Source organism: Thamnophis sirtalis, unplaced genomic scaffold (assembly GCF_051295495.1).
Source record: "Thamnophis sirtalis isolate CommonGarterSnake01/CBP01778 unplaced genomic scaffold, rThaSir2_p1.2 scaffold_1, whole genome shotgun sequence".
Taxonomy (NCBI): Eukaryota; Metazoa; Chordata; class Lepidosauria; order Squamata; family Natricidae; genus Thamnophis; species Thamnophis sirtalis.
The window spans coordinates 61,727,026-61,749,545 of NW_028261381.1; the positions used below are offsets into that span (position 1 = coordinate 61,727,026).

Consider the following 22,520-nt stretch of genomic DNA (forward strand, 5'->3'; position numbering starts at 1 on the left):
ATTTAATTTTCTGTAGCAAAAGCCTGAGACCTCAGGAGGCATTCACACCCACCCCTCTTCTTCCCAAGAAAGACACTGCTGTGCACACAACTGTAGTTCTCAAAGGAACCAGAAATCTTTCCTGACTGCAGTTCTCGTAACAATTCTTCAGTAGGGTTCTTCAACTTACAGTAACTGAATAACAGTAATCATTAGACGGGACTTCCCCTTTCCTTGGGAAAACAAACCCACAGCACGGGCTCCCGCTGGTGTAATCTTATGCCACTCCCTTCCCAGGTGGATTTTCCAGCACATCTGCTTATTGATTTCTGCATTGACCCATCTTATTGCTTCCCGCACTCAAGGGTTGGGGGGGGGGGAGTGGTTTACAATTGCGCCAAATGACGCTAAAACCTCCAAGGATACAAAAAAAAAAAAAATTCAGTGAAGCAAGAAATAGTGTTCTGAACACTGGCTATGTTGATGTGACATCTTATCAAGATGACAAGGGATAGGCTCCTAAGTTTTCTCTCAGATCTGTCTAGCTTAAAAAGTTCTTTCTTGGGAGCAGTGGGGGGGGCACTTATGACTGATCGAGGAGGGAAAAAATGTTTTCTGTCATTCGAAGGTAAACTGTAAAAACGGGCTGGGAGAAAGAGATGTCTCGCATCTTATGACCAAGAGAAGTTTAGGCGGCGTTTGATCCTGAGGCAGGCTACGAGGGAGGAAAGGAGATTTTACCCTCCTCTAAAGTTATGGGTCCCTCAAACGATTTCCACGATCTGGAATGCATTGCTTGCAAGGAAGCATTAAACCCACGCTAGGAGGCAAATGGGGGTTAACCTGTCAACTGACAGGAACGCAAGGTCGTAACTCTCTTTTGGCCAATCTACTCCGATATAAACTCGTCGAATTCAACCCACTGATCATCTGACAAGAGCCATAAAGGACCCGAGAGCTGAGACGGACACTTGGCGGCCTTAGATGCTTTTCCGGCGAATATTGTTGTTTGTCGACCCGTCTGTGCGCCCTACAGGGGGGCAGCGCGGGGATGAAAAAAGCAGGTCTGCGCATGATTGGAAGGCCGTCTTAAGTGTTTGATCTGGGTAGGGTTCCACTTTGGCTCTCCCGAGCAAGGAGTTCAGTCGTCCGCCAAGCCGCCGCCGCTGCCTTCGCTTTCCTCTCCCAGTTGACCCGCGGCGCTTTGCGCTCTCTGGAGAGGGACCGGGCTGCCCTGGATCCTCTCAGTTGGCCCGCGGGGAGCAAAAACCGCGCGGGGCTCCAGCGAGCAAGAAGCCGCCCACGCGGTCCAAGAGACGGCCCGAGGAGACGGGGGCGGGTAGCTCCTGGCGAAGGGGGCAGCCTAAGAGCCAACAATTGAGAGAAGCCTCGCCACGAGCGCTCCCGTCCGCCTCTTCTCCTTCTCTGGGGCAGGGCGAGGAATCGAAAGAGTCCCGCTGGCCAGGCACAGTCCGCCGGGGCTCCGCCAGGGATCCGGTTCCCCCATGGCCCCGCTGCTGTTGACCTTGGCTGCCTCCGCCCTGGCCTGGCCCTGCCCTGCCGCCCCGTCGGAGAGCCGCTTCTCCGAGGCGCGGGTGGCGCGCTGGGCGGCGGCGGCGCTCAGGCACGTGGCGGCGACTCAGTGCCCCGAACGCGGCGGGCTCTTGCCGCGGCCTCAATGTCAGCGTTTGGTGCGGCTCTCGCAAGGGCCAGGCCCTGCAGTCTATATCTCCGAACCTGCCCGGCCGGGTCAGAAAGTGCGGGCGCTCCTGCCCGACGGCTGGGGAGACAAGCCTGGCGCGCCCCTCGTCCCCAGCCGGAACCAGAGCGGCGGCGGCGGCGGCCCTCAGCGAGCAGCCTTCGCACCTGCCGGCCAAGACGCCGTCCTGGTTTTGGACCCCAATCCCGGCGCCAACTTCGGCCACCCGCTCCTGCTCTTCTATGTCGACTTCAACGTCAGCCCGCGTCGGTGCCGCAGTCGCGGTCGCCTCTACCTGGGTAAGTGAAATTGAAAAAGAATGGAGGTATCCCCTCTCCCGGGACATCATGGGTCAAGTCCAGATTAGATTTGGAATACAAGTAGTCCTCAATTTATGAGCACAATTGAGCCCAACATTTACCTGATTAAGCGAAAAATGTGTTAAGTCAGTTTTGTCCCATTTTAGGACTATTCTTGTCACATTTGTTAAGTGAATCACTGCAGTTGTTAAATTAGTAACATGGTTGTAAAATGAATCTGGGTTCTCTGTTGACTTTGCTTGTCAGAAAGAACATTGCAAGGGTTGTCAAACATTATGAATGTAAATCATGTGACCGTGGGCATGCTGCAATGGTCAGAAGTGTGAAAAATGGTCATAAGTCTCTATTTTCAGTGCCGTAGTAAGTTCAAATGGTCACTAAATGAACTGTTGTAAGTCGAGGACTACCTGCATCCAAGTTCAGGCCATGCATGAAAATCATTGTGTTCTGCCTCTTCTCATTTTGAGCTGTAATTTTCCAGGGAAGGGAACCTACCTGTCATTAGCATAACTGTTATCATCAAATTTGACTCAGTCTTCCATCCTCCGGAGGTGGGTAAAATGAGGAGCCAGATTGTTGTGGGCAATATGCTGACTCTGTAAACCGCTTAGAGAGGACTATGAAGCACTGTGAAGTGGGATATAAGTCTAAGTTCTGTTGCTATCATAATTGTCTATATGTGCATCTTGGAGGCAGTGTTGACTCCTAGTGACTGCCTGGAAAGGACCCTGCATCTTTCTTGGCAAGATTTCAGAAGGGGTTTGCCACTGCCTTTTTCATTGGACTGAGAATGATTGGCCTAAGGTCACCCAGCTGGCTTTGTGCCTAAGGGAAGACTTGAACTCATAGTCTCTACCTGATTCCTTAACCTCTACACCAAACTGTCTCTCATTTATAATCATTAGAACAAAGCAGTTTAGAAAGCAATGTGTGGTAGTCATTCTACTATCAGGATCTGTCATGTTTGAGGACAGTAGAATTTAGATTGTGCCCAGCTTTTCTTTCCCTTAGGCTAGGTCATGCTCTTTGACCTATCCCCAGATTATCTTTTTTTTCCTGGCTAGTTGATACACCACTTGCTTTTATCTGACTCCAGATGGTCATGTTGCTAGATATTTCATGCTTTCCTAGGTGGCATTAAAAAAAATACAAGAAACAAGATTGTGTGTATAGTGGATCTGAATATGACCAATTCCAATTGCTGGATCAGATAATGGATCTGCCTAGTTTAGCATTCTCTTTATTCTGATGCCTCTGGAAAATCACCTAACAGGACATGAATGCAATAGCCACTTTCACTTGAAGTTTCTAGACATAATATTCCTAGACTGGAGAAAATATAATCATCATGACTTGCAGTCACTAGTAAGTTTTATATACTTCATGGTTTTGACTTAGTTTGTGTGCTGTCATATATTTTTTTGCCTAGTGGCACTGCACTCCACAATTGAATAGTACAAGAAGACCTTCTGTCATCTGAATCTCTAGGGAATAAATTATGAAATAGTGGCAAAATCATGTTGTGAATAATTATGTATACCCTGCCATGTTCTTCCTCACTTTTTCGAAAGCGTGAAAGCACCACAGACTGTAGCTTTTCCTTACAGAGAAACCGACCAGGCCCCCTCATAATTTTATATATCTATTCTTGCAACCAAAATTGCAATAGAATATTCTTTTTCTGATGCAGTCACTGTACACAGTATTCCAAGGGTTTGTTTTTTTACTGATTCCCTAAATTTGATTACTAATGTTCTCTACTGATTTCTGTGTGGGTTGGTGGGTCTGGCAGACATAAGTGCTTGTTGTGATTATAAAGGAATTTCCTTTATTAGATTGGCAAATAAGTTAGCATTAATGGGTGCTGATAACCAGGACTCAGAATTTAAATCTCACTCATTCACATGGACTGAGGGCTTACTTTGTTGAAATTGTTTTAAAGGAGTGGCCAGATTATAGAAAATTCTGATATGAGTTTGCTATTGAAAAGGATTTTTTTCCTAGAAGGATTATCAAATTAGATATTTCTTAAAATAAGAATTATTACTTAGTAATATGATTTCAATCAAACCCTTAAAATGGAATTTTAAAGCAGTGTAAAAATCTTTTATTAACAGTTTTGTGTTTATGCTATGCAAGACAATGAATCTAGAACATTCACCTTCAGTTAAAATAATTTCTTTCATCATCTGGGACATCTGCAGGGAAAAAAATACTAGTCAAGATGTCATCCATAACCACACAATTGAAGCCCAACTTTTTGTAAGTGCATTGTGACAAATGTAAAAAAAAAAGGAGTGAGGCTCTGATCACACACTTGCGGCCCCTATCTTAACTCTTTTTACTTCAGCTGCAGATGCCACCGAAGCCATTTATTATCAATAAAGTTACAAATCCTAAAAAAAAGACCATTCTGTATCTAAAATCATACTGTTTCTCACTAAGGGGGAACAATTGGGATAATATAACAAAGGTGAGGCAGTTCAGTAGAGAGGTAGTCGTATAGCAGGCACCAGGCTAGAACGTGACCCGTCAAAAGCGTGGACGGCAAAAGCGCGATCGACAAAATCGCGCCTTTGACGTCATCACAGCGCGACGAAAAAGATCGAAAAATTCAAATAAAAATTAATAAAAATTAAATTAAAGCAAGCCGATTCACATAAAGGTAAGGGTTAGGGTTAGGGTTAGGGTTAGGGTTAGGGTTAGGTTAAGGGTTAGGGTTAGCTTTAGAGCGTTAGCGTTAGGGTTAGGTTAAGGGTTAGCGTTAGGTTTTTCGTTACTTTAATGGTTAGGTTTAGGGTTAGGTTTAGGGTTAGGTTAAGAGTTAGGTTTAGGGTTAGGTTTAGGGTTAGGTTTGGGGGGCTTAGGGTAAGGTTTTCGCTTTATTTTTACATTTTTCGAACTTTTTCATCGCGCTGTGATGACGTCACAGCGCGCTTTTGTCGAGCGCGATTTTGTCCTACGCGCTTTTGTGGTGGAACCGGCTAGAAGGTGGGAGATGGTGAGTTCTAGTCCCATGCTAAGCATGAAGCTAACTGGGTGACCTTGAACAAGTAGTCATTGTCTTTCAGTCCTGGGAAGGAGGTAATGGCAAACCACTTCTGAAAATCAAGCCAAAAACACTGCAGGGACTAATATAGATGGTTGCTAGGAATCAATGCTGATCCAGAAATAAATGATAAAGATGATAATGATACGTAGGTAGGTAGGTAGGTAGGTAGGTATGAAGGAAGAAAGGAAGGAAAGAAAGAAAGAGAAAGAAAGAGGAAGATGAAAGAGAGGGAGAGAGGGAGAGATGGAGACAAAGGAGAAAAGTTATGCATGGCCAAACTCCATCACCCCCCCCTCCCCAAAGAAAATCAGAAGTTAAGAGAGCATAGTAAAAATAAAATGGTTATGATGTTTTGCTCTTCCTAATTAGCAGGAAAGTCCTGACTTAGCTAGAACTCCAGAGAATCTCCTGTCAAATCTGGAAACCCACTGACAATCAGTGCGTTTATGTCACTAAGCAGACCTTTGCAGAAAAATATCTGCTTAGTTCCTCTGAGTGCTTTATGTCAAAGGTGCTTATTTTCTTCTGTGCAGGGAGCTACGAATGCTTGACTCCTGTACAGAGAAATCACTGTGAGAACCAGCTAAAGCGCAGACCAGGACGTGGCAAGGGGCGGAGTCAGCGCTCAGCAGGACACATGCGCCATGAAGAACCACCAGTAGGGTTTTGCGAGATACATTTTCTGCCCCTGATAGTGGTGGCGCAGGATCTGAAACACCTGCAGAAATTGCACTGCATAGGTGGGTGCCTGCACTGGGTCTTGAGAGAGTTACAGGGCAATGAGACTGGAAAGGTGTTGTCCTTCGTTTTGCAATAAATCATTTTGTTAATTTAAACCTGATTCTGCTGCAACTTTCCTCCAAAGCATTATCATAAAAGATGGCTACAGGAAGGAATGTCTGACTAAGCCTAAACTGAAAAGGTAGAATAATAGTTTGAAATTTTGGAAGGCAAAATGTAATAGACAATGCTGATAAATTCAGGATGAGTAAAGACTTTGGAGCAACTAGTTCTTATTTTCTTAAACCAGACTTTATTAAGCTGCCTGTGTCCCCACCTCATGTAGTTCGGTTTCAAAAATCTCTCTTTTCCTTCCTCAGATCTCCATGGCTACAGCCCATGCCCACAGCCTCTGCCTCTTGTCGGTTCTAGTTCCACAGCTGCCTACTGCGAGCTCAACGAGAATACACGGCGGTGTCATCGCCAGCAGTCTCCGATGTACAAGTTGTGCCGCATATATCAGACATGTGATCACGCAGTACTGATTGCAGGTGTGGAGTGGTGCCCGGGAGGGGCTACTAAGAAGTGCTCATTCCCATTCGGAGTTGGTAGCAAAAGGAGTGTAGAGAGATGAGTTTGAACCACTGAGCACTTGGAGAAGGATGAATACAGGCAGGGACTATAGGAGTTCTTGTATGTTTTGATGCATCTCAACTGAAGGTGCTGACTGTTGTCATTCTCTTCCAGGTGGATGGCAGGAGCAGGTCACCTATCCTCACCATGCCCAGAACCTGTTGCTTTTCTACCAGATGCTTCGACGAAATGGTTTCCGCCAAGAGCATATCAAGGCTTTCTTTGCCAATGAGGGACAGGCTTCAGGTACTAAAACAAGTGTGCTAGAAGGGATGGGAAAGTCCCTTGTTCTTCTGTGGAGAAAGTGGGATAGTCAGAAAAGAAGGCTTCTCAGTGTTAATGGTCTTTGTAGTGTGTTTTGAGACGAGAATCCCCTGTATCTCAACAGCAGTTGTATTTCCTTTCTCTTCCTCCTCCTATTCTCCTTCCCACCACACATACAGTAGTTATTTAGATTAGGTTTAAAAAAAGACACTCTTGTGTGGTTCATCTGTGGATGTGGCTTTGTAGTCCCAGTCCGGAAGCACGGAGTCTAGCATAGTTGGGGCAGTGTAGTAGTAACTATGGGTGTTATTCTGGGATGCTGTTCAGTTTTCTATCAGTATACTATACAAACACACAGAGAAACAACTTCCCACTAATTACCATCAGGATGCCAAATTAGTTCTTGCATTTCCAAATTCCACTTCCCCATGGCCACTGAAAGATATGCAATCAGTACCACAATCAATCAACCCACAATCGGCTCCAGATGGCATGTCTTTGAGGAGAGAACTATTGGATCGATAGGTCTTTTCCACAAAGGAGACATGAGTGATCCTTGGAAATTAGAGCTGTAAATAGAATAGGTAATGGGAAGGATTGGATGAGAAGACACCAACTAAAGAATAGTAATGCCAGCTGGCCTTTCCCCATCCTCTTTCTGCAGTGGAGATGGGAAATGTGCAACCAGCGACAGAGAAGTTGGCGATCCGGTCCCACTTGGCACTTCTCTGCCGTAGTCTGCATTGTGCTGACACACTGGTACTCTACCTCAACAGTCCAGCTTCCAGTGATGGCACCATGTTCTTGTGGGATGCTAACCATAATGGCATTGTGAGTAGAGTCTGGTGGGTATTGATTGGTGGGGTGGATCCACATTGAAAACAAGAAATGGCTGCCCCAAAGATGCTCCCCTCCCCCCAAGAGGCAACTGTACTTCATTGTTTTTCTTTGAAGACATTTTGCTTCTCATCCAGAAGCTGCTTCTACGGCCATAAAGAGGTGGAGGTGATTTAGCCTGCCACCTAGTTGTTTTCAGGAATGATTTTTACAGCTGAGCCAAGCTCCTCTGTCATCGTTAGTTTATACAAGTCCATTTGCATGTGGTGAGGGTTTCATTGACTGGAAATGGACGGTGAATTGAATCCTCACCTGCCCCAACATGTTCTGGGCAGCCCAACAGGAGGGAGAAGAGCTGACAGACTTGTAGATAGACACTGCCCTCTCTTCTCACCTGTCCCCTTCAAAGGCCCATGTAGTTCTTTCATCCTTGCCTGCAGGGAGAAAGGCAACAGCAGCTTTTGCAGAGGGTGCTGGCCCCAGCTTGCTCTTTCCAACTTAATCCAGCTTCTTTTAACTTCAGGGTGGGAAAATTCCCTTGATCTCTGGACCGTAGAGTTCAGATGGGGGAGCCAGGGCAGAAGAGCTGGTGCTAATGAGCTGCCCTTTCCCGCACAACAGGCTGATCCTAAGGAGCGTTACGCCATCTCAGAGCTCTTAACAGACTTGGAAAGTTGCAATGCCCAACGGGTCCTGCTCTTTGTTGACCAGAGCTATCCAGGGCCATTGGTAAAGAAGCTCCAGGCATCGCAGCGCCATCCCAATGTAGTGTTGGTCCATAGCACCACTGCCCTCCGAAGTGGATCAGCTTTTGCTGAATTCTGGGCAGGACTGCAACCTGACCAGTGTCTACTTCAGCATACTTTGCCGGTAAGTATTTAAGAACATTAATAGGTATTATAAGAATGTAAGAAGCTCGATCTGAAGTATTTTGCACCATCTGCTGTCTGTCTCTTTCAAACAGGGGCTCTCTTATTATGTATAGCATGTGCTCTGAGAAGTTGTCAGCTTTTAGAAGATTCTCTATCAATTCTAAACAAAAAGCAAAGCCACCAAAATAACATTAAAATCCAATATTAATGCTGGAATTTCAGATGATTTTACAACAGGGACTTTATTTTAAGAACATTTGTATGGCGACCAACTTATCATGTGACTCCAGGCAGCTTATAGAAATAAAACCCCAATTCAAAACCCAATAAACCCCCACCCTCCTGACAGCAACAATCAAACCAACCTCTTGGTGGGCTCCATATTACCCTGCAATCTCCAGGCTTATTGGCAAAATCATGTCTTCAGGGCCTTTTGAAAGCGTGTCAAAATGGTGAGCATTTCTGTAGAGATTATGTTTCACAGGGAGGGAGCCACCCCAGAGAAGGCCCTTTTTGGATCCACCAGTCAGACCTCCTTATGTGCTGTGTGCAGTATAGGTGATGGAGAAGAATGCTGACTCATCTAGGGCATCTAGTCAATTGCTCCTCAATGGCACCATAGCAGATACAGGCTATATTTGTCTGGCCCATGGAACAAAGCACTAGGTAACTACATTTTAGCTTACTGAATTCTGCAAACCAACCCAGGTTATGCCAGTCCAGAAAATTGACTAATTGGATAAACCATGGTTATACTCTCCTCTGAAAATGATTACCTTTAGAAACCATGTTAGAGTTCAACTGGTTTCAGAATCTCTGCATTGAAGAGAAAAAATAAACGCTAGATCAGGAATATCCAGCAAAGTAGTCCTTTGATGTGAACTGGAGGGAGATTGAGCTCATTTGAATGGAGAACTTGGGTTTATTATACCTTGCTTTTTAAAGTTCTACTGCTAAAATAAATGTTGGATGTTCCTAACTTGAAAATGCATTTCAGCCATAACTGTTTAAATTTGGTGACTTACATTTTAGTTGCTGTACCTTCAGTTGTAATCAGTGGTAGCTTAAGTCACAACTAATTTTTTCCAAAAGATTTAAATGAAATTTGTGCAATAAAAGTTCAGCTCCCAAGCAAGGAATTTTTTCTTGAAGTCTGCACAATTGAAAGCAAATGATGATGATGTGACTTCTTTTACTGAATAGCTTTACGGGGTGATGATATACAAGGTTAAAGTCATGAACTGAAACATCCCAATGAAATTGATTCTGAAAGTTATCAACTGTCCTTCATAGTGAAGCCAGTTTTTCCTGTTTTTGCAGGTGGGTTCGTGGTCTGCAGTCTTCGCCTCTGGCACTCCAATCCAGCTGCTCAATGTCACATTAGCAGGAGCCCCTTGCCATTCTGTGCCACCCTTAGGAGAGGAAGAACGCCAGCGTCGCTACCACGGCTGCCAAAATCTTCCCACCATGTTGTGGTATCAGAGCAGGCACCAACAGGAACTGCAACAGGATGACTGATCATGGTGGGCACTGTCTTGGGGGTGTCTATGAGGCCCATAGTCTTGTTCTGTAACCAGAGGCCCTTTCCTCCAAGGAGGTTTTTTTTTTTTTTGGTTTTGAGGGACCCAGATGCAATTAACACCAACAGTCATCCAATGGGTGGATATGATACTGTTGCTGGACATTGCCATAGTAGGGAGAAACTTTCCTAGTAATTTGTCTACAGTGGACTCTACAAAGTTGTTCAATTTTCCAAGGCAAAACTGAGAAGCAGATGTGCCACTGTTGGTTCTTGTATATTGTTAAGCATAAACAGATGAAAAAATGTTAGATCACAAGTGGAAGAACGAGACTGGAAGATTCCAGTCATAAGTCAGAATATATTTGGGGGGAGGGGGAACAGACTTCTAGGGTAACAACTTAATACCAGGCAGAGTAGGCAATGCACAGTGGAGGAAGTACAAGTGTAAAAGAGTAAAGCATCTATGCTAATGTACAAATTGTGCTGCTCTCTTGTGTATAAGAATCTCCCTTTCCACACACAATTCTCCCTCATGTTTTTCTCCATATAATACTCGGGAGCATCATGATGAGACAGGAGTAGGTGGAAAGAAGTTTTGAAACAATCAAGCTCTTGAATAAAAACAAACTTTATTCTCAATTTCCAACTGTGGCTATTTACTTGATGTGGAGATCCATACAGTTATAATTAATACAGGGGTGAATGCTCTCTTGTTGCCGCAAAGGCAGAAGAACCTCAGGAAACATAGCTACCTGTTCCTGCTTTGGAAAGAGTTAAAAACATGGGCTGAACGTTGGGATCATCCTGATGTGATCTTGATCCAATGTGTTCCTGACATACGGTTGGCTATATGTGCTCATTAAACTGAAGCGGTTATTTCTCTGTTGTTTCAATCATTGCAGCTGCAGAATTTTCAACCATCCTATCACCTAAGTTTCCATAAATACAAGCCTGGTCATGTGATGCCCCCGACGATGATAACAAGGACTTACAACCAAAATTCCCATCCCAATTGTGGTCATAAGTCAAGAACTACCTTAAATTGAGAACTAGGTATAATATGCACGTAAAAGCCACTTTGGGATGGTAATTAAAGATACTAGGCTAGAAACTGGGACACAGTGAGTTCTACCTAAAGTCTGAAGCCAATTGGGTGATTAGGCCAGTTCCTCTCTCTGCCTTAGGAAAAAAGCATGTGTGAATAATCAAACATGTGTTAGGGTAAGGACTCCGATGTACAGATAGTTCTCACTTAACAATTGCCCTGTTTAGGAACCATTTGAAATTATGCTGAAGAAGACTGGTCCTTGCACTTACAACCTTTGCAGCATCTTCCTAGTCACATGATCTTGATTCAAGCGTTTCACATTTGTCAGGTGTTTTCAGTTACTGCAGCATTCCAGTTATGTGAGTGCCATTTTTGCAACTTCAGTTTCCAATAAGCAATCAATGGAGAAATGAGTAGTAAAATTGTAAGTTGCATTCAAATGCGTTGCTTAATGATCATGCCACTTAGTGATGGGAGTTGGCGACCCCACTGTGGTTGTTAAGCAAAATCTACCTGCACTTTAGGAGAAAAGGCTACTAGAAGCCTTTTCTTATTTATTATCTATCTAGAAGCCAGTGTTAGATTCCGGATCCTGTTGCAACTGGTACAGTTGCAACGGGGCCCGTCGTTGTCCACATGAACCCGCGCAGCGCGCACATATACACATAGCGTGCGCATGCGTCTTACCATCCAGCGACGCCTCCATGACGCTCCAGCTGCTTGGCGGAGCGTCACATAGGCGCTGTATGCACCATGTCCGTGGGCGGAAGCACCGAAGAGTTTAGACAGGTAAGGAGCACAGGTGGGCCCTCCGGAGCACTGTACCGGAACAGTACCCAGTACTCCATACAGGCTCTGGTATGCCTGTACCACGGTGTACCCCCTGCAACCCACCACTGCTAGAAGCCTACTATTTATTACCAATATTTCCACAGTGCAACTGATCACAGCTGCCCATACAAATCAGCAGCCTGCTTTACACATCTTGCTAAGCCATCATGTGGCTTATTTGATTCTTATGTAATTTTTTTATATGAAATCTACCAAGAATATGATTTGAGATATAACTAAAGAATCCTCGGCTTAACGTGTGAATTCAATTTTTTTCTTCCCTCACCAGAGATCCTTTGATTTTCAAAATCAGAGAAGTTTAACCTGTTTTCACTGAATTTTTTCTAACAGCTCCCTTGTATTTATTCCGTCAATTGATTATCATGCACTTTTATGAGTCAATACAAATAGGGCTACTGGATCTTGACCGTGACCCGGCAAAAGCGCGGACGGCAAAAGCGCGATCGACAAAATCGCGCCTTTGACGTCATCACAGCGCGACGAAAAAGATCGAAAAATTCAAATAAAAATTAATAAAAATTAAATTAAAGCAAGCCGATTCACATAAAGGTAAGGGTTAGGGTTAGGGTTAGGGTTAGGGTTAGGTTAAGGGTTAGGGTTAGCTTTAGAGCGTTAGCGTTAGCGTTAGGGTTAGGATAAGGGTTAGCGTTAGGTTTTTCGTTACTTTAACGGTTAGGTTTAGGGTTAGGTTTAGGGTTAGGTTAAGAGTTAGGTTTAGGGTTAGGTTTAGGGTTAGGTTTGGGGGGGTTAGGGGAAGGTTTTACCTTTATTTTTACATTTTTTCGATCTTTTTCGTCGCGCTGTGATGACGTCACAGCGCGCTTTTATCGAGCGCGATTTTGTCCTACGCGCTTTTGTGGTGGAACCGATCTTGACTGCAGACTAATAGATAACGGAAAAATTGAACCGTTTCCATATCATTTTGCTGCCATCTAATGGCTATCTTGATTTTTGCAACACGAGTCTGGCACTAAAGCAATGTTCAGTGAGATCTGGTAGGCTCTCTAGTGTCTCACTCACCCAGGCCAAGATTACTTCACCTTGCAAGAGGGCCCTAAGTAAGTAATAATAATCAATTCTCCATATAGCCACCATGAAGGAGCAGCTAGTAAACTAGGACACAGGTGAAAAGGTGTATTTCTTCTTCCTCTATCCTACCATTTCCACCCACAATGAATTTCTGTCCTTGCCTTAATTTTCTTTTATTACCACCAGATATAAATAAAAACCAGATTCATAATTATTAGTAAGACCAGCACTTTATGAATCTTGCTCCTCTCACCAACACAATGGTTGAAAAGGATTTTCAATCAGTTACTACTTAGTCCTTTCTTTTCAACCAGCAAGACTGAAACAAATGCAATCTGCAAATCGATCTGAAAACAGTTTATGAAAATCAAACAGACATTTCAAAATCAGAACTTATGAAAATGCGCCTTCTTTCCCTGAGGATTCCTCTAGTTCCATACAGAAGGCTGGCAGTACTCACAGCTGTAAGTATTTTCCTCTCCCTGCCTACCCAGTTCATCTTGTGAAGGAAGACATTTGCCCGTGACAACGGTGGCAGAGCAGGGTGACCCTGATCCCTGCTTCTCCCCTTTACTGACTATTCTGGATCACCAAACAATGGATTTTGCACCTGACAGGTGCTTGCAAGACAACTCCTTATGGACCCATCATAGGCTAAGAATAAACAGAGTCTATGCTTCCTCTAAATTTGATTTCAATAACCACCTTGGTGCATCTGCTAAATGTGCTAGGGACCAGAGCTTTCCCATTGCGGGAGGAGCCATCACAAATGTCCAAGGTAAGGTAGCAGCCCCCCTCTTTAGATTCAAGCTTTATCGTGCAAGAGACATTCAGTGGTTCTTTCAGTTGCTTGGCTATGATTCATCCTCTTCATCCTCCTCTGCTTCATCCTCCTCTGCTTCATCCTCCTCTGCTTCATCCTCCTCTGCTTCATCCTCCTCTGCTTCATCCTCCTCTGCTTCATCCTCCTCTTCAGGCTCCTCCTGAGTTTTGGGTTCATCCTGAGTTTTGGGTTCATCCTGAGTTTTGGGTTTGTCTTGAGGTTTAGGTTCATCCACCACACTGCCTGCTTCTACTTCCTCAAGGCTAGCTTTCGATAGGCTGACCTTGCTGTCGGTGTCTGAGCCACTAGGCATCTCACTTCCTTGTTGAGCCCACATGTCAGAGTAGAGGCCCCCTTTCTTTAGCAGCTGCTCATGCCTGCAAAATACAGCAAAAGTTAATTCAAAAAGACTCCACAGAAAGCACATCCCTTGCTTATTTGCTCTGGACTTTCGCAGTGGAACTTTCCCAACATCACACGTACCTACCCTGTTTTTCTGAAAATAAGACTTCCCCGGATAGTAAGCCCAATCGGGCTTTTGAGCACATGCGCTAAAGTAAGCCCTCCCCTGAAAACAAGCACTCCTCAAAAATATTGTAACACAACACCAGCCATGAGGTGACCATGCTCACCGCCTCCTGCACTTCAAAAATAGTAAGACCTCAGTGAAAATAAGGCCAAACGCTTATTTCAGGGGTCAAAAGAAAATAAGACCCTGCCTTATTTTCGGGGAAACACAGGACTTTGCATTAAACTGGCTGGGTAGAGTGCAGGTGAGGAAGAAAAGGGTGGGGGATCAATGCCCAGGAAATAGTGCCATGATGGGGATGGGGGGGGGATTAATAAGGTTTGCGCTGAGCAATAATTTGCATCTGGGGCTAATACTCCACTTCTGATCTGGCTATCTCAAACTAACCTTCTGGCAAAGTCATCTAAAGCAGTATTAGAAACAACAATAATAACTGTCCTGTTTCCGTGATTCCACTGTCTACTTTGAACAGGACTTGAAAAGGGAGAAATCCACACTTCTGTTAATATTTGTTTGGTGGGAAGTAAAGTGGGGAAAATATAGGGGTTCACTTCATCTCTGAGTTTTTTTACATTTGTTTACCTTCCACGCTCTACCACATGGCCGTCCCGGATCACAAGAATTTGATCAGCCTTAACTATGGTTGATAGCCTGTAAAGAACAGATAATTACTATTACTTAGAAGCCAGAATGTACAGTTCGACAGCTGTCAATAACATACAACACATGACATGCACAGTTTGACATCTCAGATGTAATCCATCTCTGGGGAAAGACCTATTCAAGGATGATGCTACCACAAAATGTTCTGAAGAATGGTAGATGTACAACATTGCAATATGAATAGCCCTTAAGACTTACATACCACTCCATAGTGCTTTACAGAACTCTCTAAATGACTTACAAATGTCAGCATATTGCTCCCAACAATTTGGTTCCTCATTTTACCGACCTCAGAAAGATGGATGGCTGAGTTAATCTTGAGCCGGTCAGGATCAAACTCCTGGCAGTGGGCAGAATTAGCCTGCAATATTGCATTCTAACCACTGCATCACTACAGTTCAGTGTGTAATGTGTGTAATGAGTAGAATATTTAATATTTAGCAAAGCTATCTTAGAATGATGTCCTGAACTTTATTGGAATTTTAGCCATTCCATATCCTATGGTTCTAATTCAGCCACATGTAACAGGATTCAGGTGTAAGCACCAGCTATCTATAGTGTATCAGCCCTTGTTTTCCCAACCTTGATGACTAATATCTTGGGAAAATGGGAGAAGAGTAGCCGCAGATTGCTAAAAAGCCAAGGAACTCTCCTGAGGTGATTTCCTCTGATACTGGATGCAACAAAGACGAAGCAAAAGAATATAACTCAACATAAAGGGCTTTTACAGTAGATTGCGACAGACTTGACAAAGTGGGAAAATGTACAATTATCAATGATAGGGAGAATATTTACAATCAAAATGAATATATTGCCCAGAATTTTATATTTGTTCCAGACAATTCTAATCAGATTAGGGAAAGAACGACTTAAATAAAATAGTGTTGAAATATATTTGCCAGGGAAAGAAAGCAAAAATAAAATAAAAATTATTAGAAGATGCTAGAATAAGAGGAGGATTTGGTCTGCCCAACTGGGAATTATATTATCAGGCAACAAGCCTAATGTGGGTGAAGGAGTGGATAACATTAATAAATTCTAGATTACTGACTGTGGAAGGACATGATCTGTTGTTGGGATGGCACGCTTTCTTATGGTACGAGGGAACTAAAACACAAGGGTATTTCAGAAGACATTATATACAGGAGGCTTTGTTATTAAATTGGGAGACGATTAAAAGGCAACATTACTTAAAAATTCCAGTCTGGTTATCAACTATTGAAGCATTTTCATATCCAATAATATATAAAAAGGAACAAACAGTTAGATATGGTGAAATATTGAATGCAGAGGGTGAACGTAATCTATGCAACAACTGGAACAGGAAGGAATAAAGATGAACTGGTTTTCATACTTGCAAATAAAGCCTAGATGCAATAAAGATCTTAAAACAGAAGGTTTCCATGATAAAATGACTGAGTTAGATAAAATTTTGACAGGTACAGATGAAAAGGTAATTTAAAAACTATATGGATATTTGTTAGAGGTTAAGCTAGAAGAAGAACAAGTTAAAGAACCTATGATAGCTTGGGGGGAAAACTTTGGACTTGGGATTGAATTAGAGAAGTGGCAGAAATTGTGGTCTCAAAATTATAAAATGACAATGTCAACAGCATATAAAGAAAATTTGTATAAGATGTTTTACAGGTGGCATTTATCCCCGACAAGAATAGCAAGAATGTTCAAGAACAAATTGGAAAAGTGTTGGAAATGTCAGCAGACACCGGGTTCATACTACCATATATGGTGGACTTGCATAGAAGCTAAAAGGGGCTTCCGGTGGGCGGGGCCTGACAGGAGTTTTTGTTTTTAACAGCTCGTAAATCTTGGCTGCATTAAACTGTCTAAACAGCATTCATCAACTGTTTAGCAGTTTGTTTACCTCTTCTTCGGGCTTAGAAGGAGAAGGCAAGAGACTATGCTTGGGCAGCGCTCTAACTAATCCTCCCAGACTATAAATCTGGAAAGAAAGGGGGGGGGCACCCAGCAGCATGGTACCTCCGCGTCAAGAATTTATTCTCACTTTTGCTGCAGAACAAAGGCCTTCGCTCATCCTCTGCACAAAGACTGATTTACTGCTGATTCCAAGACGAGCTGAACCAATACTCGTGAACTCCTAATTGTATGTATAAATCCTTAGCTCCATTTGCAAAGAATTCCTTCTGACAATCACTTGTTGAAAGATACACAAAATGGCGCCGAGCAGCTGTGTAGGAGGGGTCGGGCTTTGATAGCATTTTTACGGAGCTCAGAAGTGATTTATTATCAAACTAAATAGCAATTGCTGTATAATTGGCTTCCCTGGACTAACTAATTGACTAAAGATTAAACCTGGGATGGCTTCTAAGCAAAAATTTCCTCCCCCTAATAGGTCAAAAAGGGCCAGCAGCTCCCCAGCTCCCACTACTAAATTACAGTTATTACTCCCCCCCCTTACTTCTGCAGGGGAGCCTCTGACCAGAGAAATTTTGCAGAAAGAATTAATTCATGCCTTAAAAAATCATGCAACTGAGATGGAAGTCTCAGTTGTTTTCCTCTTTCAGAGGTGCAAGAAGCTAAGGAATAAAGACAAACCCGCGCGATTACCAGGCGAATGGAACAAGAATTAAAAAAGCAACAAACACATGCCACCGCTCAATAAGCTACAGGTCTTCGTCTAGAAGCAGTGGGAGGAGCCAAGCCAAAGATTAAATTCCAGAATGTTCAGATGGTTCTTAAAAAGCTTCAAGAAACTAAAGATGGCAACTAAGCTCCTAACTTGGAACATTAATGGCTTAAATTCCCCACAGAAAAGGAAGAAAATAAACCACTATCTTAAACAATTCAAGAATGATATAATTTGCTTGCAAGAGACTCATATTAGATCAACTGATCAAAAATACTTGATTAATACAAGACTTGGACAACACTTTATAGCTTCTGTCACAGAGAAGAAAAATGGTATAGTTATCTACTTAAGAAAGGATATGAAAGCTGAATTAATTGAAGCAGACTCCCATGGAAGATACATTGCAATAGGTCTGGTATTAGAAGGGAAAAGGACACTACTATTGGGAATATATGTTCCCAATCAACAACAAGACAAATTTTATAAAATGCTTCACGCTAAGTTAGTACATTGAAACTATAGATCTTGCATATTAATGGGTGATTGGAATGGCGTTATGGATACCAAGAAAGATAAGAAGGCTCTCCGCCAAAACGCGAGTAAAACTATCTAAGTCCTTTTTCGATATGATAGAATATTTTGAATTGAGAGATATCTGGCGAGAAAGGAATACAGAAGAATGTGACTTTACCTTTTTTTCTGATAGACATCAATCCTTTTCTAGGATTGACTTCATACTAACAACCAATGATTTGCTTTCTAGGGTAAAGAAGACGAAGATATGTTCCAGAGCTTTATCAGATCATAACCCGGTTTGGATGGAGTTGGGAGTTGGAATCCGAGCGAGTCTTGGAGACTGAATGAAAATTTATTTAGATATGAGAAAAACATTAATGAATGTAAAAAGTTGTTCAAAGAATATTTTGTTTTTAACATGAATAAGGGTACATCTATGGAAATGGTATGGAATGCAAGTAAAGTGTATATGAGAGGAGTTTTGATAAATTTGAACAGATTATATAGACACAAACAGGGAGGAAAGAGATTTGAACTTGAAAATGAAATTAGGAAGAGAGAGCTGGAGTTAATCTTAAAACCAGGAGACAAAAAGATTAAAGAAACAATCACATTATTAAAAGAGCAATTTAACATGCTGATGTCAGATCAGGTGGCTACCAATTTGCTGTATGCAAAACACAATACTTTCTGTAATGCAAATAAATCTGGTAGATGGTTAGCATATTTAATTAGGAAAAAACAGAAGTCTCGTAATATATTGAAATTACATTTTAAAGGGAAGGAAGTGTACCACCAGAAGGAGATTCAAAGGGTCTTTCGGGAATTCTTTATAGGATTGTACACAAATGATAAAATTCACGGCTTAGATATAGATAGATACCTGGATAAAGAAAAAATACCCCTACTTAAAGACGAGCAGAGGGAAAGACTGAATCAACCAATAACTTCAGGGGAAATTCTCCAGGTAATTAAACAGCTAAAAGCAGGGAAAGCACCGGGTACAGATGGCTTGACGGCGGCTTATTACAAAAATTTACAATTAGAAATGGTAAAACCGCTTAAGGAATTATTTAATAAGATCCAAGTGGAAGGGAAGATACCCCCATCTTGGAAGACAGCCTTTATATCCTTGATACCCAAAGAAGATCAAGATCTTACTCAACCAAAAAATTATAGACCCATATCATTACTCAATATAGATTATAAAATTTTCACTAAAATACTAGCGAATAAGGTAATGTTGGCTATTCAGCAATTGATTCATAATGATCAAACAGGTTTTATTCAAGGGAGACAAATGAGAAGTAACGTAAGACTAATTCTCAATACATTAGAATACCTGGGAAAGAATAACCAAATCCCTGCTGCACTTATGTTTTTAGATGCTGAGAAAGCCTTTGATCGAGTGAATTGGCAATTCCTGCTGAAAATATTGCAAAAAATGCAAATAGAGCACTTTTTACAATCAATTAAAGCAATATATCAGGAACAAACAGCTCAAATCATAGTTAATGGAAGTCTAACAGATTCATTTAAAATTGAGAAAGGTACAAGGCAGGGTTGTCTCTTAGCCCCATTATTGTTTATCGTAACTTTGGAACTATTGTTGAATAAAATACGGGGTTCAGTGAACTTACAAAGAATCAAGATTAGGCAGCAAGAATATCGAGTACGGGCATTTGCAGATGATTTGGTTATAACATTAACCCAACCACAGGAATCTAGCAAGGTTTTAATGAATATGATTAATCAATATGGCCAAGTGTCAGGATTTAAAATAAACTTAGGGAAAACAAAGATACTAGCTACAAATATGAACACTAAACAAAGGGATGAACTAGAAGGAATGACAGGATGTGAAATAGTTAAAAAAGTTAAATATTTAGGAGTTTATATTTCAATCTCAAATGGAAAGTTATACAAATACAATTACGAATCACTATGGCATAGTATACAGATAGAGATGAAAAAATGGGAGAAACTACAGTTATCTTTGCTGGGAAGAATAGCAGCAGTGAAAATGAATATTTTACCTAAATTTTTATTTCTTTTTCAAATGTTACCAATACTCAAAAAAGATGTGAGCCTGCTAAAATGGCAGAAGGGCATTAATAAATTTGTATGGGCAGGGAAGAAGCTGAGAGTAAAACTAAAAATAATGCAAGATGTGCGTGAGAGAGGAGGTTTGAAATTAACCAATTTAAAACTATATTATGAAGCAGTAGTTTTATCTGTAATTAGTGACTGGATTAACTTAACAGATGATAGAATACTTAATACTGAAGGGCATGATTTGGTAAATGGTTGGCGTGCTTATCTGCTATATAACAAAAAGCTGGACAAGAATTTCAAAAGTCATATTTTAAGGAATGCTCTACTGCGGGTCTGGAAAAAATATCAATACAAACTAAATGATAAGATACCCATGTGGGCAATTCCCAGACACGCAATAGAAAATATGAACAAAGTACAAAAACAGGATGTAACTACTTACAGACAGCTTCTTACCTTATGAAATGACATTTCACCTTACCTGTGAGCCACAATAATAGTGGTGCGATGGGCACATACTTTAGCCAGCGATGACTGGATTTTCCTTTCCGTTTTAGTGTCCAGCGCTGATGTTGCCTGTAAGAGTCAGCACATTGTAGCAGAGCAAAGGGGGATATAGAGGAAAGTAATGGAGCCTGAACCTCCTTTTAGTGTCAAGTCATTGGCATAGTAGTAGTACCATGTTGTTTTGGTGCCATGGTAAAGAGCTGAGAGATGCTCTTTGTAGTTCTGTACTATTGTTATTGTGGGGAGAACTACTCAGGAATGGGTTACAATTGGTCTGGGAAACGAGGAAGAGAAATGTAGTTTTAAAGAATAACACAATTTGTGATGTTATCCTCCTCCCAAGTGCTCCCAAAATTCAGGCTTTGTTTTTTTTTTAAAGGCATGGAAAAGGCATGCAAACATAACTTCAGATGTGGGAAATAAATAGATAAAAGTACAAGTAATTATTGATTTATGACTGGTCCCTTAGAGACCTTTCAAAGTTATGATGGACCTTCCTGGAGGTACCTATGATCCAAATCCAAAGTTCTGAGGTTGCTCCCCCACATCAATCATCACCGTACTTCAAGCACTCAGCAATTGGGCCACATTATGGCTGTTTGCAGCATCCCACAGTCATGTAACCACATTTCACGATGGTTTTGCCACCACCACCACCCAAAACAGCATTTACTTCCAGTTCTCAGCAAAATCATGCTCATAGTGAAGCATTGGTTCACTTAATGACTGTGGTGTTTATTTAATGACTGTTGCAAAACATTCATAAAATTGGATCGGTTGTGGGGTGATCAACATGAGTTACAATCATGATGGACAGGCTTCATTACCGCTAGAACTCGAGGACTGCTTGTATACTTGCCACACATGGTTGCAATGTGGGAGGCAACCATTGATCCCAGTCAATTGTGTCCTTTTCTAGGCTACTCCACAGGATATTAGACTGGATTCTTCTAACCAAGTTTGGATATTAAACTTTATTTTTCTAACCAAGTTTGGATATTAAACTTGATTCTTCTGTTCTCCTCCCTCCCATTGGCAAATATCCCATATCCAATCAGCTGTTCTCTCTAAAGAACAGGAGGACCTTCTCTGGGACTGAGACAGATATTAAGACAATCCTTCTCCTCCGTTACCTCATCAAACAAGATGATGTCAGGGTTCTTCAAGATGGTCCGGGCAATAGCAACTCGCTGCTTTTCCCCACCGCTCAGCTTCAGGCCTCGCTCACCAACCTGCGTCTCATAACCTTTCAGGCATAAGCACAGAGGAAAGCAAAACTCTATGTAAAAAAGGAAGGCCATCCGAGATACAAATGGCTGCTTTCTGCCATTTGGGCAGAGTATTTTAAAATTTTTACGGCTATTTGTAGTAGCAGTAGCACCATCCCAGATTTACCAGCAAAGAATATTTGGCGTCGCAGTAGACACTCTTTAAAAAAACCCCACCATTTCCTAAGCAGGTCACTTAAAAATATGAAAAGGGAATAGGATAATTTTGCAAACTGAGACATAGAGGCCAATCTCATTTCTTTCACTAGTCAGGATTTCATTCATCAATTGGCCTTAGAAGACTGGTAGGATAGAGTGAGGCTGAATGGATTTGGCCCCTCAGTTTTGGTAACTGTTGGTCAACTTTTTCCCATCTGGCTTCCCAGATACGCCATCCCACAATGTCCATATTCACAGAAAATGGGCTAGATGAGAACATAGGAATTATTGTTCAACACGCAGAGCCTGGTTACTTGAAGGACCACCTGTCTCTCCTATTATTATCTCAACTGGTTCAATCCAACAGGGTTGACATGCTCTGGATTCCTTCGAGCAAATGGCGCCACTAAATGGGACCTGAAAGCATGCCTTCTCTATTGCAGCATCTGCCCTCTGGAATGAAGTTCCCTGGAGATCAGAAAGGCTCCCACCCTGATGGTGTTCTGGATGGTCTTCAAAGACCTGGTTATTCTCTCAAGCTTTATATTTTAGGCTGGGGTAGTCT

General features: G+C 42.1%; 2 protein-coding genes across 4 annotated transcripts in view; one reads left to right on the forward strand and one right to left on the reverse strand.

Annotated features, from left to right (window-relative positions):
• Nucleotides 1–1,429: 1,429 nt before the first annotated feature.
• LOC106547366 (uncharacterized) lies at nt 1,430–10,453 on the forward strand. The gene is made up of 7 exons (XM_014064503.2): nt 1,430–1,977; nt 5,584–5,790; nt 6,151–6,321; nt 6,518–6,649; nt 7,332–7,498; nt 8,126–8,374; nt 9,697–10,453. Exons 1-7 carry the CDS (start codon nt 1,485–1,487, stop codon nt 9,892–9,894), a joined length of 1,617 nt encoding a protein of 538 aa, XP_013919978.2. The 5' UTR covers nt 1,430–1,484; the 3' UTR covers nt 9,895–10,453.
• A 2,585-nt stretch (nt 10,454–13,038) lies between these two features.
• The window catches only part of ABCB6 (ATP binding cassette subfamily B member 6 (LAN blood group)), a 46,830-nt gene continuing 37,348 nt past the window's right edge, over nt 13,039–22,520 (reverse strand). For all 3 annotated transcript variants that reach the window (XM_087713206.1, XM_087713215.1, XM_087713201.1), the window contains exons 17-20: nt 21,662–21,774; nt 20,503–20,597; nt 14,762–14,830; nt 13,039–14,027 (exon numbers count right to left, since the gene is read on the reverse strand). In XM_087713206.1, the coding sequence (XP_087569332.1) occupies nt 13,682–14,027; nt 14,762–14,830; nt 20,503–20,597; nt 21,662–21,774 (623 nt within the window). In that variant the 3' untranslated portion in view covers nt 13,039–13,681. The remainder of the gene's footprint in view (nt 14,028–14,761; nt 14,831–20,502; nt 20,598–21,661; nt 21,775–22,520) is intronic.

Coding starts and splice junctions, on each gene's coding strand:
- LOC106547366 (XM_014064503.2), top strand. CDS start 1,485: ATGGCCCCGCTGCTGTTGACCTTGGCTGCCTCCGCCCTGGCCTGGCCC. Junction 7,499..8,125: donor ATGCTAACCATAATGGCATT/GTGAGTAGAGTC, acceptor CCCGCACAACAG/GCTGATCCTAAGGAGCGTTA. Junction 8,375..9,696: donor TACTTCAGCATACTTTGCCG/GTAAGTATTTAA, acceptor CTGTTTTTGCAG/GTGGGTTCGTGGTCTGCAGT.